The sequence below is a fragment of the Haliotis rubra genome, unplaced genomic scaffold (genome assembly GCF_003918875.1).
Source record: "Haliotis rubra isolate DU_JTF1 unplaced genomic scaffold, ASM391887v1 Scf402, whole genome shotgun sequence".
NCBI lineage: Eukaryota > Metazoa > Mollusca > Gastropoda > Lepetellida > Haliotidae > Haliotis > Haliotis rubra.
Window position 1 is genome coordinate 232,307 of NW_025767083.1, and position 17,241 is coordinate 249,547.

At 44.2% G+C, this 17,241-nt stretch overlaps 1 protein-coding gene across 2 annotated transcripts; it reads right to left on the minus strand.

Moving 5' to 3' along the window:
- Positions 1 to 699: 699 nt before the first annotated feature.
- On the minus strand, positions 700 to 13,510 carry LOC124287615 (sialin-like). Of its 2 annotated transcripts, XM_046724116.1 has the most exons (7): positions 8,350 to 8,451; positions 7,650 to 7,783; positions 6,049 to 6,189; positions 3,076 to 3,208; positions 2,292 to 2,442; positions 1,290 to 1,380; positions 700 to 926 (listed from the first exon to the last, which is right to left on the minus strand). In XM_046724116.1, the coding sequence occupies exons 2-7, from the start codon at positions 7,710 to 7,712 to the stop codon at positions 816 to 818; spliced, it is 690 nt and encodes a 229-aa protein (XP_046580072.1). In that variant the 5' UTR covers positions 7,713 to 7,783; positions 8,350 to 8,451; the 3' UTR covers positions 700 to 815. The 2 variants fall into 2 exon arrangements, with proteins under 2 accessions (XP_046580072.1, XP_046580071.1); XM_046724115.1 differs by lacking the exons at positions 700 to 926; positions 1,290 to 1,380; positions 2,292 to 2,442; positions 3,076 to 3,208; positions 6,049 to 6,189 and adding exons at positions 8,888 to 8,975; positions 9,826 to 10,059; positions 11,442 to 11,785; positions 13,316 to 13,510 and having other exon boundaries at positions 7,699 to 7,783; positions 8,350 to 8,468.
- Positions 13,511 to 17,241: the final 3,731 nt, after the last annotated feature.

A 17,241-nucleotide genomic window follows, 5' to 3' on the forward strand; every position in this document is an offset into this window, starting at 1 on the left:
ATAAAGTGTCAATATGGCAATACCAACCACTTATCACACAGTTAACTGTTGTCAGTTAATTTGCGGTATTGTGGGTGTCGTCAAGAATAGGTCCCTATTGTGTCGTCGCCCCTTACGACTAGCATTTTTGCTGATGATATCAACCACTGGTTTGCTGGGTCCAGATTTGTTCAAAACCGCTGTGATCTAGTTCGAATATTGATTGTAGACTAATAAAGGCATACGATGTGTTTGATGCTGCCATAGTAGCATGTTCATGTTGATGAGGTAACGCTGTGCTTCGAGCTTCCGCCACACAAACAGTCCGGGTTCGATTCCCAACATAAGTGCTATCCGTGAAACCCGTTTCTGGTGTACCCCACAGTGATATTGCACGGACCATTGATAAACGTGACTAAAAACCTAACTTACCTACATACCGCATGCGATAAAACTCAATATTTTGTTAGCCTGCTCAGTAACTTGCTTGTGGCATCAAATAACCAAATATATGACCTTCACGTCCAGATCTCAACCGATACATATTATACAAGGGGGGCGGTGGGGTAGTCTAATGGTTGAAGCGTTGGCTCGTCACGCCGAAGACCCTGGTTCGATGAGTGAAGCCCATTTCTGGTGTCCCCCGCCGTGATATTGCTGGAATATTGCTAAAAGCGGCGTAAAACCAAACTCAGTCAGTCAGTCAGTATTATACAAGGGTTCTTCCTCAAACTTTATTTTTGAAGCCTTTAACAGAACATTCCAAACCGCATATTTTACGACCGGCTTAATGCTTAGTGTCTTCTATGGTCATGTCGTGGTCTGTCGCCTTCTCCTTAGCCCAGTCCTGTTCCTGACCGCTTCCCGAACACAAGGAATATGACGTCAGCTACTAGGACGATTCCAACCGTTATAAAGAACACTTTTTGCCACTGCTCCTGACTTTTCTGGAAATAGATGAAGAACAACATTTCTCACTGCAACCAAAGTTTTGTTTACCTTGGCGAACATTCAAATGACCAACCTGGCCACATTTGTTTCTTCGAAATGTGTGTTTAGTATAGTATGCAGCTGCCAAAATATAAACACAGACACACGCGGACGCACGCACACACACACACACACACACACACACACACACACACACACACACACACACACACACACACACACACACACACGAGAGGACCACCAGATTCCAGGTTGTTCTGTAGAAGAATGATCACATGCGTCGTATCAACTGTTTATAAATGTATTGAGCGTTATGGATACTCTCACCAATATGGAATATTTCAAGTACATGTACGTACATCCAGCGTCATGGACGAAGTTATCAGGGGGTTTATGATGGTCCCGATTATAGCAACACTCAGCGTCACGCCCATAATCTGGCCAGAGTACCTGAAAGAACAAATCTCCACTTAAACGGTAAAGGTACAACACTAAAACAATCTGATGTTATATTATGTTATGTTAGCGTTAAATGTCACCGCATCTCTACCTAACAGGTACCCACTCATCGCTGAGTAAACAGTAGCATGTTTCGAACAAATCACTTTACTTTTGTCCGTTTGGCTCAAAAGCGGACCGATGAATTGCAATGTAACTCGAAAGCTAATAAACATAAAATACTCAATGAAACACTGATCATAATCAAAACGTCAGACCAACTCTGTGAGGTTTTTGCAGAATTTATGTCCTAAAAATAAAAAAGTTGTTTAACAAACTATCATGAAAATATTGACACAGTTCACTATTTGTTACGAGGGAGGAGTGCAGAGAAAGGGACAGCCATGTGCGCAAGAAAGGATGGAGACAGCACAGCACAGATTAATGAATCAATAACTTTGTCGGCACTTGTGCACGTGCTTCTCTAACACCTGGCTGTCCCTTTCTCTGCACTCCTCCCTCGTAACAAATAGTGAACCTTGTCAAAATATTAATGATAGCTTGTTAAACAACTATTTTAATTTTAGGACATAAATTCTGCAAACGAATCACAGAGTTGGTCTGACGTTTCAGCGTGTCATTGAGTGTTATATATTTATTAGTTTTCGAGTTAGATTGCAATTCATCGGTCCGATTTTGAGCCAAACGGACTATAAGGAGAAACCAAGTGTCGTAGTATTGGGTACGAAGCCCTGGAAAACACTTCAAAACAGTGAAGCTACCTAACAACGTCTCCAACGATGATTCTCTCCAGGGCCGACGTTGCCTTGCCTGTGAAGGGGTTGTGACCTGTGCGACCTAGACAAGACAACGTGGCACCATGAGCTGACCCCAATCAACATAACTGATTATTCCAGTGTTACCTTGGAGCTATGTCAAAGTAATTGACTCTGAAAGAAGCCATTGTGGTTGAGTGTGACGTCATCGTCAGGGTCAAAAGCGCAACTGCCAACATTCTCTGATCAGAATTCAGGAATCCAACTCCGGTCAACATGGCGGCGGGAACCACGGAACCTGGTGAAGAAAGCACCCGAACAGTCAACTCGTGTTGTTAGTGACGCGTTATCCGCTGCCCACTAGGGGCATGTACTGAGACATACAGATTATCATCGCATATCAAATATATGTACACGGGTCGATATAAAACCGCAAATAGTAATAACCAGTGGCCTGAATGTGAAAAGGAGAACTGACTAACTTCAGCATCGGGGACATCAGTGATGTCATTTGATTGAGATGTCACGGTAACTATGACGTCATAATAGTGTGGACAGCATTGTTGAACAGTACATTATGATGGATCTCATACAGGCGAGCTATCCTGGGAGTGGGGTGATGATTCAGGTACTGACTGATATGGTCAGCGTAACATTAATCCATAGAAGCGTCCATGCAATCAGTAACACAACATGGCTTCAATGGCTGCTGCTCATTCCTCGACCCCTCACTATAATTCTCTGTCTCTGTCCTACTTTCCAAGGTATTCATTGACTTATATTTCAATGATTGTTCACGGCGTTGGAAATATAGGCTTGTAAAACTTTTACTGACGAACCTGATTACAGGGGACAGTCACTTGCTGACAGCACATGTTTGGGATATCACCAGTCGTTGTGTTCCTCCATGTCCGGCTTCACATGAACTCACCTATAGTCTGGAACAACTTCCGGGTCACTGTTGTGGACATGTAACCCTTGGTCAGCAGGGTGTCCGCTATGTAGGCAGAGAGTATTGCTCCGATAGACCGGCCGATGAACGGGAGAGACGACAAACTGCCGTTCTGTTCAATATGAAAACGTTTTAAAAAGATATCACTACTGTAATGTCGGCAACTGCTGTAATGACGGCCACAAATACAGGAACAAGTATGTCGGATGTTACGCCGAACTTAGCAATTCCAGTAGTGTCAATGACAAGGGCGGATACAGCTTCTTAAAAAGAGTGGAGGGGAGGGGAGTCAGTCTTTGAAGGAAATGTTGAGGCGGGGTGGGGTGTGGAAGGCAGGAATTGGGGATGTAGGAGGGGGCATGAGAAATAGCCTTTACACAATGTGTTCGTGTCGAGATGCGAAACCGTGTCGTAGTCGTGACGGGTTAACGCTTTAACCACTGGGCTACCGCCACGTCCCCATTAACATCGGCTATTCATTGACATGATGTTGAAAAATCTGTAAACGAACTCAAACTATTGATCTCTGTAAAACAAAGTACTGATATATGAAGCACCTTATGAAGCACCTTATCTAGCCACCATTACCTCACCTCCTTGAACCCGTGAAGGTCCAGGTTAGAATGAACCTCCAGTAACCCATGCTTGTCGTAAGAGGCGACTAACGGGATCGGGTGGTCAGGCTCGCTGGCTTGGTTGACATATGTCATCGGTTCCCAATTGCGCAGGTCGATGCTCATGTTGATCACTGGATTGTCTGGTCCAGACTCGATTATTTACAGATCGCCGCGATATAGCTGGAATATTGCTGAGTGTGGCGTAAAACTAAACTCACTCACTCACCTCCTTGATGCTGAACTTGAGGACGTCATCCATGTACAGCGGTATGAATGTCGTCATCGACGTCAACACCCATGCTTCAGAGAAGTGAAGGGTCACCAGCGCCCAGAACGGCGGCGATCTCACTATCTTGTTCCATGGTGGCTGGAATGGATGAAGTCATAGATGCAACTGTTGAACCACTCTCGCATGCTTCGCCGTACAAGGAAGAGAAAGAAATTTTCTACGCAAACGTAACGCGACTGTGGCGTAGTGGATAGGGCGTCTAACCTGAGAGACGGGAGGTCGGTAGTTCGATTCCGTTACATTAAAGGGGGACCCGTGAAGATCCGGGTGTAGAATAGGTCCTTAGCCACCAATGCTTGCCACAAAAGGCGACTATGCTTGTCGTAAGAGGGGACTTACGGGATAGGGTGGTCAGGCTCGCTGACTTGGTTGACACATGTCATCGGTTCCCAATTCTCACTGGATTGTCTGGTCCAGACTCGATTATTTATAGACCGCCGCCATATAGCTGGAATATTGTTGAGTGCGGCGTAAAACTAAACGCACTCACTACTTTAAAGGGATAAGACAAGCACTGGTCAGCTTGGAGTCAGTATAATGTATCTGAGGGTGATATCCGTAAACATTGCAACTTGGTATCTCGGTACTTCAACTTTAAAAAAACATGTTTAGCCATTGTATTGATACTCGGATTAATAAAACGTGAATGTGTAAGGATACGTCTTAAACCAAGATTATATGTTTATATCGTTATTTACCATCCAAAACTGTGTTCCACAGAAGATATTGCTTGTGTAGGATCATACGATATCTCCTAGGACATATCGTTTTGACGGTAGTTTCTGTACAATGCCCTGACAATGTTATGACGGCAACTGCTGTAATGTCGGCAACTACCGTAATGCAACTACTGTAATGTCAACTGCTGTAATGTCGGCAACTGCTGTAATGTCGGCAACTACTGTAATGTCGGCAACTGCTGTAATGTCGGCAACTACTGTAATGTCGGCAACTACTGTAATGTCGGCAACTGCTGTAATGTCGGCAACTACTGTAATGTCGGCAACTGCTGTAATGTCAACTACTGTAATGTCGGCAACTACTGTAATGTCGGCAACTACTGTAATGTCGCAACTACTGTAATGTCGGCAACTACTGTAATGTCGGCAACTGCTGTAATGTCGGCAACTACTGTAATGTCAACTACTGTAATGTCGGCAACTGCTGTAATGTCGGCAACTACTGTAATGTCGGCAACTACTGTAATGTCGGCAACTACTGTAATGTCGGCAACTGCTGTAATGTCGGCAACTACTGTAATGTCGGCAACTACTGTAATGTCGGCAACTACTGTAATGTCAGCAACTGCTGTAATGTCGGCAACTACTGTAATGTCGGCAACTGCTGTAATGTCGGCAACTACTGTAATGTCGGCAACTGCTGTAGTGAGGGCCACAAATACAGGAACAATTATGTCGGATGTTACGCCGAACGATATTCCAGTAGTGTCAAGGACAAGGGCGGATACAGCTTCTTAAGAAAAGAGGAGGGGTGGAGGGGGAGGTCAGTCTTTGAAGGAAATGTTGAGGCGGGGTGGGGTGTGGAAGGCAGGAATTGGGGATGTAGGAAGGGGCATGAGAAATAGCCTTTACACAATGTGTTCGTGTCGAGATGCGAAACCGTGTCGTAGTCGTGACGGGTTAACGCTTTAACCACTGGGCTACCGCCACGTCCCCATTAACATCGGCTATTCATTGACATGATGTTGAAAAATCTGTAAACGAACTCAAACTATTGATCTCTGTAAAACAAAGTACTGATATATGAAGCACCTTATCTAGCCACCATTACCTCACCTCCTTGAACCCGTGAAGGTCCAGGTTAGAATGAACCTCCAGTAACCCATGCTTGTCGTAAGAGGCGACTAACGGGATCGGGTGGTCAGGCTCGCTGGCTTGGTTGACATATGTCATCGGTTCCCAATTGCGCAGGTCGATGCTCATGTTGATCACTGGATTGTCTGGTCCAGACTCGATTATTTACAGATCGCCGCGATATAGCTGGAATATTGCTGAGTGTGGCGTAAAACTAAACTCACTCACTCACCTCCTTGATGCTGAACTTGAGGACGTCATCCATGTACAGCGGTATGAATGTCGTCATCGACGTCAACACCCATGCTTCAGAGAAGTGAAGGGTCACCAGCGCCCAGAACGGCGGCGATCTCACTATCTTGTTCCATGGTGGCTGGAATGGATGAAGTCATAGATGCAACTGTTGAACCACTCTCGCATGCTTCACCGTACTCGGAAGAGAAAGAAGTTTTCTACGCAAACGTAACGCGTCTTAACGCGTCTGTGGCGTAGTGGACAGGGCGTCTAACCTGAGGGACGAGAGGTCGGTGCTTCGATTCCGTTACATTAAAGGGGACCCGTGAAGATCCGGGGTAGAATAGGTCCTCAGCCACCAATGCTTGCCACAAAAGGCGACTATGCTTGTCGTAAGAGGGGACTTACGGGATAGGGTGGTCAGGCTCGCTGACTTGATTGACACATGTCATCGGTTCAATTGCGCACCTCACTGGATTGTCTGGTCCAGACTCGATTATTTATAGACCGCCGCCATATAGCTGGAATATTGTTGAGTGCGGCGTAAAACTAAACGCACTCACTACTTTAAAGGGATAAGACAAGCACTGGTCAGCTTGGAGTCAGTATAATGTATCTGAGGGTGATATCCGTAAACATTGCAACTTGGTATCTCGGTACTTCAACTTTAAAAAACATGTTTAGCCATTGTATTGATACTCGGATTAATAAAACGTGAATGTGTAAGGATACGTCTTAAACCAAGATTATATGTTTATATCGTTATTTACCATCCAAAACTGTGTTCCACAGAAGATATTGCTTGTGTAGGATCATACGATATCTCCTAGGACATATCGTTTTGACGGTAGTTTCTGTACAATGCCCTGACTATGTTATGACGTCATGAACTTGATGACGCCACAATGCTATGACATCACTGCACTGCAAGTCTAATGGCAGTACCGTGTTCAGAGATGCAGATTTTTCATTGAAAACTAATGAAGAGAGATTTTTTATGATAAATAGAATCACAACCTCGTGTCTTCTGATATCAAATATATCAACACTCGTTGATAAAAGTAAAAAACTGTAACTTTATCAACTCGCGTTAATAATTGATATCAGTAGACACTTGGGTGAGATTATCTATATACTAAAAAGGATATGTATTCATGTGTGTTCTTATGCCGAAAATATCCTATAACAAGAATAGAAAATGTCGTTTTTTATATTACAGAAATAATGCACTGTTTCCCCCAAGGTTCAAAGCAAGCTTGGCTAATGATCGATTAGATCCTGAAGAAAGTTGGGCAAGCTGCTGCTGACCCGTTGAGACGTCGACTCAACATGGATTCTACTTCATAGATCGGGGAACAGTGTAGGTCAACGAAGCTAGGTGTCTGTCGCCATCTTCTCCTCAGCTGTGCAGAGCTGTGTCCTTTACACGTGCTATGGTCGTGGGTTGAAATCCCTTTGAAAAGTACAGTCACACGTCGCAACTGGCGTACCGTCGAAAGCGGCGCTAAATGACTCACTCATTGCAGAACTTCTCACCACAAGCCCTGATCTTGACACACGTGAATTGACCATGTCGCGGCTACAGCGAGGACGTATTACCTTGACTGATGTCGTTCTGGTAGTCTTCCTGTAGTAGATGATGCGCTTCTCCCTGTCAGTCATCCGGGGATGGGACTCCGGGGAGTCGAACACGATCAGCAGCCACAGCACCAGCCACACAAAGCCACACCCTCCTGGCATTGTAAACATTCGTTTATACATCTTAAAAATGGTAAACAAGACAATCGGACATGTTGTAAGCGAACACCTGGTGTCATCATTTGCACCAACACTCTGTCCAGTGAAATCTGTGTCAGCAGTTATCCAGGTGTCAGATAATTTCATAGCTACTCGAATCTTGCTACAACTGAATTTTGTATTCAATATTCATTGAAACGCAGTGTATTATTTGCCTTCAGTGCGTAATTTTGAATTGAGTTGGGCTTTACGTCACATCGGCATTATTCCAGCCATGTTTTCAGGTGACTAGTGAGTGAATTTAGTTTTATGTCGCCTTTAGCAATATTCTAGCAATATGACGGCAGGGGCACCAGAAATGGGTTTCAAACATTGTACCCATGTGGGTAATCGAACCCGGGTCTTCGGCGTGACGATCGAACGATTTAACGATGTGCAGAACCACTTATCCTGCAATATTTTATAAAGTCCACTTTACATGATAAGACATCTCTTAACCGGGCTGTTTTTGTCCACATGAACTAACAACTGTATGTTCGATGACAAAATGTCAGCCCCTTACCGTATGCATAGAAAATAAAGGGCCATCCCTCATCCAGCGGGACTATGTTTACACCTGGGGAGATAAACACAGAGTAGGGCGGACACCACCGTCAGCTATGATGCTGCCTATGTTTACACCTGGGGAGATAAACACATCAGTTGTGGGAGTCGTAGCAGTAGTAGTAGTAGCTTCAGTAGAAGTGATAGTACTATTAGCAGTAGTAGTAGAAGTAGTAGTAGCAGTAGAAGTAGAAGTAGTAGTACTATTAGTAGTAGTAGTAGTAGTAATAGTAGTAGTAGTAGTAGTAGAAGTAGAAGTAGTAGTAGTAGTAGTAGTATGAAACATTATGCTGTGTTGAAATACATGGATGAAACTTAACATGGTGAATGTCACCTGTTCTGTAGTTAATACTGCAATACTGCGTGTCATGTCATAAGACACGTGCGTCCACGAGGGGGCTTCCCATCACTACCTGGTGGCACGGATACACACACGCATCAGTCAGGTCGGTCGCCTGAGATGAGGATAGCAATACGATGACAGGTGTATTACTTACCTGAATTGGTAAAGGCAGCCAGCTGGGCCTTCTCCTTTATGGGAGCCCAGTGAGACCATAATACTTGTTGTGACGGCAGAACAACTCCCTTCAAAAGTGAAAAAACATGGCCTCAGACAACTCACTCACATATACAGTTCAGGGACTGGTTAATTCATAATGAGCATGTTTGTATGTATTTTCGTTTTGAAAAAGATCAGTTATGATTCAAATTTGAAATGATTAAATGTTCGAATCTTGGTTTATTAGCACCATATCCATTAGGGGTGGGTATTGCAGAGAATTTTCATATTGCGATATACTGCGATGCGAAAGCATATATTGCGATATGTATTGCAATATATTGTAAGAAGTGTTTTTAACAAAAAAAATACTTATAATCGAGTTAATGCTTGATTTATAAAGCAAAAACACAACAAAATCACTATGCTTGATTTGGATTTAATGAAAACTTTTAATCATGACAAAATAAAAATATAAATAATGTTTGGCACAAATGAAACAAGGAAAGGAACAATTTAAAAAACGGAAATATCCGTAGATTTCCGAGTGTTATGAAGTTTTCCGAATGCATGTCAAAAACCGGTTTTCGATCTGCGTATCGCAATATGTATCGTTTTCATGTCTGAACCGGTAAATACCGGTAAACCGGTTATATTGCGCTGCCCTAATACCCATACGGGTGGATTTCACCAAAGTGCTAACCTTCTGACAGCCATAACATATGGTATATTAGGGACTACGCTTTCTTTGTAAAGTGCATAGTCTAGTACTTTTGTTGGGTTGAGTCCCATCCGGGATTCGAACCCACACCCTATGGTGACAACTGTGTCACTTAGTTGACAAGCCCTCAATTTCTGTCACTGTTTCAACAGAGGTCAAACCCAACTTACGCACTCATTCGCACACTCGGGCAATTGTTTCCATCCTGTACCTACCGAAGCAAATCCCAGGGTCACCCGAAGTGTCACAGCCAGGTAGAAGTTGACCCTGAACGCCATTGGAAGCAGCAGTGTGACGAGAGAGCACGTGGTCAGGGATAGACCAATCATCTTCTTCGGTCCAAACCTGGCTGCTAGAAACCCGCCCACAAAGGGCGTGGTTAGGTAACCATAGTAATAACTTGAAAATAATACACCCTCCATGTTTCGAGAAAAGTAAGGGTTGATCTTCTGTGAAATGAATAAACATATGCTGTTATTGCCATAGCAACAATAACTGAAGGATCTACACAAATGTGGCAGTGGTGCAATGTGATCGCATTGATGTATCAAAATAATGTGAATATATATACTCATGCCAATAATGGTTGTCACCCCCCTCCCCACCCCAACCCCACACACACCTCACATGCCCCCCTCTCTAATTAAAAAATTTGAAGGGGGTGACAATTTGAAGGGGGTGTCCCGGAATAACACGAGCTGGCCACGAATGCTATAGCGTTACTCCAGGTCCTGGATATCTCTTTTGCTTCGAGTGTCGAGATAAGTCGTCACATTCAAGGCTATTGCTCTATTGCAGCAGCGTGTATGTGCGTGTGTCTAGTCTTGTTCAAGTACGCCAACGTTGTGTGAAGCTGAAAGCCCCACTTAGCATTATATAACGGCTATATGATATGAACCTGTGAAACCTGTGATCGATATTCTGAGCAACAATTGTGACCAATATCGCAACGATGACTAAACGGGATCCCCATAGCTCTTATATTGCCAGTCTTAGATTACAGTTTAACATGTATGCACCGCCCAGTCAAGGAAGATTGACGCCTTTTGGTATAACACGTCTTGGGTATCGATCCCCGCCCCTCCGCACACCGCGCACACACCCCATCCATGGATCCCCTTCCCTCCGCACACCGCGCACACACCCCATCCATCGATCCCCGCCCCTCCGCGCACCGCGCACACACCCCATCCATTACTGCGGCGCAAGATATTTTAAAGCATGTCTTTATGTCTTGTAAGATTAATATTGCTGAGAGAAATGTCTTATTTGAACAAATTTGTGACTTACTTGGTATTAATATGTTTGTAAAATTATGGACCTGTGATGATGATGAACTTCTGAAATATCTACTTGGCGGAATAGCGGAAGATGTAAAGGACCAGTTAAACTATGATGTGTGGGCAAATGTTATAATATGTGTCTCAAATTCTGTATCTAAACGGAAAAATGTTATTAATTGTTGTATTTCACATCACTACCCTGTATAAATTATTTCATGCACATTTCTGTTGTATCATGTACCATAAATATGACTGTATAATATACATTTGTAATCTTCTTTGGAGGAAATAGAGAATATCTGTCTATCGCCATCCACTACAGAACGTAGGCGAAATTTCGGTCTGACTGTATAACGAGGGAACTGACAGGGTAGGGAATACACATTACATGGAGTACTGTCCTCAAGGCAATTCCTAATTCGGAACGTCACCCTATATACAAAGGGACAGAATCAGTCCTTCATGACCATACAACTTTGGACACCATCGTCGGAACAGAGGGATTTGACTGTATGAGCGCGGACAATGACAATGAATATAATACTTACGTACATGGTGGGCTGGCTTGTAGAAAGGTCCGTTAAGTTTACATCCGAAATATTCTGAGACATCCAGGTGTAGCTGTAGTTGTATGCGGCTGAAACGTTAGGAAACGACGTCGTTGAGTTAACTGTAGAATTTGCAACATCGCCGACATCCACCTCCATGCACACCACTGCCATGCTGAGACAGTGACGTAATGTTATTAGCAGGACGGATGCCATGGCACTCATATAGGCAATGGCCCACCGACAGGACGCGAACTTTGACACGATAGTGTCGTCAGGTGGAGGTAACTCTTCCTTTTCTTGTTGCAGCCATGATGATTTTTCATTATCCTCTCCAATGTCGCCTTGAAAAGATGAAAATACACAGGTTAATTCTTATTTGAAATAACGTTTTCCTTAGAAGAAATCTATAAGTTTAGAAATAGTTTTACCGAAAAATTTCACTGTAAATATGTACACAATATGCGTATGGATACGGTTCATGATGAATCAGACGACTGAGAAATCATTTGAATTCCGATAAGATTTATTTCCAGAATGCTTACAAATATAACGAGTTATTATATCATCAGCCATTAATCTCCAAATTTCCACGATTTCCTTTTGAACGTCGGGTCTTGAATGATAAGGTGGGATAGTTTGATACAAACAATAAGCTCGAAGACAAGGGTTTTCATTTGTTTGCCTTTCAGTGTGTACGTTCAAGAAATATTGTTCCATAGCTCCATCTAACTTACGGCTTACACCAATAACGAGACTCGGTGTACAGCGGTCCAGAGAATTAGATTTTCCGTCCATTTTTCGTCGTGATATGACGGAACTACTCTAAAAGTGTCGGCGAAACAAACACACTCCCTCCCCATTCACTCACTCCTTCCCTTCCTCCCCTCTCACTCACTCACTCATCCAATCAAGCCGCCTTCGTAGTGTAGGGGTTAGAGCGTCCGCCCGGAGAGCGGAGGGTCACAGGTTTGATCCCCGGCCGCGTCATACCAAAAGACGTTAACATATGGTACTTGTTGATCCTTGTCTGGCGCTCGGCATTAATGGGTACAAGAAGGACTGGTCGGCTCGGAGTCAGTACAATGTGTGTGAGTGGGGTATCTCAGTGAGCTAACACTTAAAAAACCAGCTTACGTCTAGGCTAGTACAAGCAGCCACACATACACACGCATGCACGTCGTCATCATTCTCTTCCCACAGAGGTTACTTTTCATATCTTCCTACAAACCTCTGTTCTAATACGGCCATATTTCCCGGTTCTCGTAAAATCCCCTATCGGCCAAGATCGCAACACGAATTATCTCCCTTCTTTCTATCCAATCAGAACACGTGTTACATCGACTTAGATCCAACCTGACTAATACAAGCAAATGTGGGGCCACAAATATCCCTCCTTTGCCGGGGACTTGTGTTGATGTGACACACAAGACATTTAATGGCTAGCTTGTCCGTTGCCAACGAGGGCGATGGAGACGCGATTGATCCGCCATTACATGACTGAGTTCTGTCTAGAAGAAACGTTTGCGCATCGCACAGGTGAAGAGGTTCGAGTTTTCCCGAAGCATACGGAAATTACCGAGGCCTTGCGAATGATCACTTTTGAAACAAAGTCGCTGATTGCACAATTAAATCTGATTGCAACCAATCGCGAATCCTGAACACTCGCACCATGAAAGGGCCTTATTAGAACAGAGGTTCGTAGGAAGATATGACAAGTAACTTCTGTGAGAAGAGAATGCGTCGTTATATGACCGAATATTCTAAGTACGACGTTAAACCCCATTTTACCTCACCTCACACATCCAATCACTCCCTCCCTTCTCCCTGTCATTCACTCACTCACCCACTCACACAGTATACATGTAACATACCGTGTCCGTCCCCCTCAACGCGCCCTTCACGCTCCATGTCCGTGAATGACACTTAACTTCTCACAAGTCCATCTTGTCACTGTCCGTTCCGAAGCACACACCAACCACTGACCCGTCAACTTTCTGTACAGACAGCCATGTACGAGGACACCACAACGTAATGAGCGGTGAAACGACAACTTGTAGAACCACCACAGATTGTAATATACAGCAATAACTAGTATTAGGGACGTTTCCGCGAATTGGAGCTTAACGGCCGAGGTTATAAGCGTCTTATATCAGTGCGATGTGCTTCCTGTCGTGGTGGTGGTTGACCAAGCGTGACATTCAGAGGTTTTCTCCACTTAGGTAAATAAAACATCTTGGCCACGACCTGAAGTCGTTCAGACACCGTCTAAAGATTAAAGGTCACGAAAACTAGAATAAGCTATGTGGTACTGACATTTAAGGTGCAATATGTTCATTGGGACGACATTACTGAGGATCATCTACAAAGGGATGTCAGCCCTGCCTATATGGCAGTCTCATTTCATTCAGGTAGACCATTAGTGTGCCTCGCTGCTCATCAATAACTTATGGTGAATTTAGCACGACGGGGTACTGCAGTGGACTTTTCATATTTTACCCATGTCGGGATCGACCCCAGGTTTTCTGCTTGACGAACGTTTAAACCACTTATATAGACCCCCACTACATCCACCCCTATCTTGTAAGGTATCAACCTAGCAGTTTATGATTAAACTAACTAGATTTCACAGTATCACAGCATCGGGGCGATGGGTAGCCTAGTGGTTAAGGTGTTCGCTCGCCACACCAAAGACCCGGGTTCGATTCCCGCCATAGGCACAATGTGTGAAGCCCATTTCGGTGTTCCCCGCCGTGACGCAGCGGCGTAAAACTAAACTCACTCACTCACTATCACATCATCTACAAACTGTCAATACTCGAGGGGCAAAAAACGTTTACGGGGGCCATCGAATTATCTGTACATCGAGACAAACGGGTCCAAGTGATGGCAGGGATTTAAAGGTACCAGGACTCGTCACAAATGATACATTGGGTTAACGGGGCGCTGACAACAGTTGGCCAATGTGCTCAGACCTGTAGTTGTGTGTCGTAATGAAGGAGAGCGAATGGTTTATGCAATTGGAATTACTGGAGGAATGTGGCACGGTGTACCCATAAAGCGAGTCAACCCATGGTTTCGTTGTGACTAGCGCTTTAAACTAAACACATACACACAAGGTCTTGTAGAGTGGTGTAAGCCATAACTTTGTATTTGTGAAGAGAACGTAGTTCCTTTCTTCCCCTAACATTATACTCATCATATCGTGATCGTACAGCTATCAGTAGACTAAGGCTTAGTCTCTGAATATATATAATTTTGATAGTAACAAACAAGCCCATTTATATTGAAAAGGAGCCCTAGGGATACCAGAGCCTGAACCTGAGGAAATCTAGACTTGCTTTATTTAGGGCTTTAGCACTGCAGAGAGGGCTTGGCAGTAGGGAAATTAATGTGGTTCAGGGACTGTGAGACAGACTAAGCCATCAGCAGCGAGGCAGTCACTACACACAAATACCCAGCTGGATAGGGAACTGAAACTGCTTCACGGGTGGTCCAGATGTCCGCTTGTGTGCAATGTAGTGAATCTGCTCAATGAAAACCCAGTTTCTGAACAGCTCAGGTATCCTAGCAGAGACTGGAACTTCTTCTGGAGCTCCGGCTAGACGGTTACGTGTTCATATCAGGTTCCGAGGGATAACTACCAACATATACGTTACTACTGCAAGTCAAAGGCCGGCAAACACAATGTTTCAGGGAGTATCTTACTGTGCCGTTAGATGCCTGTCATGTGCTCTCTATATTACTTAGATCTGTGTTTCTCACGGAAACAACGAGGCGTGAGTTCAAAGCCCAATGTTCTATGACGTGCACACTATGTGCAAGTGACACACGACTGAACATACCGTATTTCCTCTAATAAGCGCCGGATCTCTAATAAGCGCCGGGACTCTAATAAGCGTCGGGCCTCTAATAAGTGCAGGATCTCTAATAAGTGCAGGATCTTTAATAAGCGCCGGATCTCTATTAAGCGCCGGATCTCTAATAAGCGCCGGATCCCTAATAAGCGCCGGGCCTCTAATAAGCGCCGGGCCTCTAATAAGCGCAGGATCTCTAATAAGTGCAGGATCTCTAATAAGCGCTGGATCTCTAATAAGCGCCGGATCCCTAATAAGCGCGGGGCCTCTAAGAGATCTCTAATAAGTGCCGGATCTCTAATAAGTGCAGGATCTCTAATAAGAGATCTCTAATAAGGGCCGGGCCTCTAATAAGTGCAGGATCTCTAATAAGCGCAGGATCTCTAATAAGTGCAGGATCTCTAATAAGCGCCGGGTCTTTAATAAGCGCAGGATCTCTAATAAGTGCAGGATCTCTAATAAGCGCCGGCCTCTAATAAGCACCGGACTCTAATAAGCGCAGGATCTCTAAAAGCGCCGGGCCTCTAATAAGCGGCGGATCTCTAATAAGCGCCGGATCCGCAATAAGTGCAGGATCTCTAATAAGCCGGATCTCTAATAAGAGATTCAATCCAACATGCTGTCTCGGCACTTTCATGTGGATTTGGATTCAGGATCTATGTATAATTTCACGTGAGAATACGCTGCGACCTATGTTTTTATAAATATTTGCCAGGCCTTCTATTAAGTGCAGATCTTTAATAAGCGCTGGATGTCACAGACTCGCGACAAGTGCCGGGCCTCTGGGTTGCGTAGATCTCTAATAAACGGATCTCTACGCGCCGGATCTCTAATAAGCGCCGGATCTCTAATAAGCGCCGGATCTCTAATAAGCGCCGGATCTCTAATAAGCGCCGGGCCTCTAATAAGCGCAGGATCTCTAATAAGCGCGGGTCTTTAATAAGCGCAGGGATCCTAATAAGCGCAGGATCTCTAATAAGCGCTAATAAGGATCTCTAACAAGCGCCGGATCTCTAATAAGCGCCGGGGCTCTAATAAAAGCAGGATCCTCTTAATAAAGCGCTGGATCTCTAATAAGCGCCGGATCTCTAATAAGCGCCGGGATGATCTCTAATAAGTGCCGGATCTCTACTAAGTGCAGGATCTCTAATAAGAGCAGGATCTCTAATAAGTGCAGGATCTCTAATAAGTGCCGGATCTCTAATAAGTGCAGGATCTCTAATAAGAGATCTCTAATAAGGGCCGGGCCTCTAATAAGTGCAGGATCTCTAATAAGCGCAGGATCTCTAATAAGTGCAGGATCTCTAATAAGCGCCGGGTCTTTAATAAGCGCAGGATCTCTAATAAGTGCAGGATCTCTAATAAGCGCCGGAACTCTAATAAGCACCGGATCTCTAATAAGCGCAGGATCTCTAAAAAGCGCCGGGCCTCTAATAAGCGGCGGATCTCTAATAAGCGCCGGATCCGCAATAAGTGCAGGATCTCTAATAAGAGATCTCTAATAAACCAGCAGTTAAGAAATAATTACACCCAGTAGGCGCAATAAGCCTCGGGCCTCTAATAAGCGCCGGGTCTGGAAGTCTGTTAACAAAAATAAGCGTCCGCGCGCTTATTAGAGGAAATACGGTCTTTTTTTATATTTTAAGTGTCATCAGAGTTCCAATCAACATGCTGTCTCGGCACTTTCATGGTTGGATTCAGATCTATGTATAATTTCACGTGAGAAAATCATGACCTATGTTTTTATAAATATTTTATAAGCGCCGGGCCTCTAATAAGAGATCTCTAATAAGCGCCGGATGTCTAATAAGAGATCTCTAATAAGCGCCGGGCCTCTAATAAGTGCAGGATCTCTAATAAACGCCGGATCTCTAATAAGTGCAGGATCTCTAATAAGTGCAGGATCTCTAATAAGCGCCGGGCCTCTAATAAGAGATCTCTAA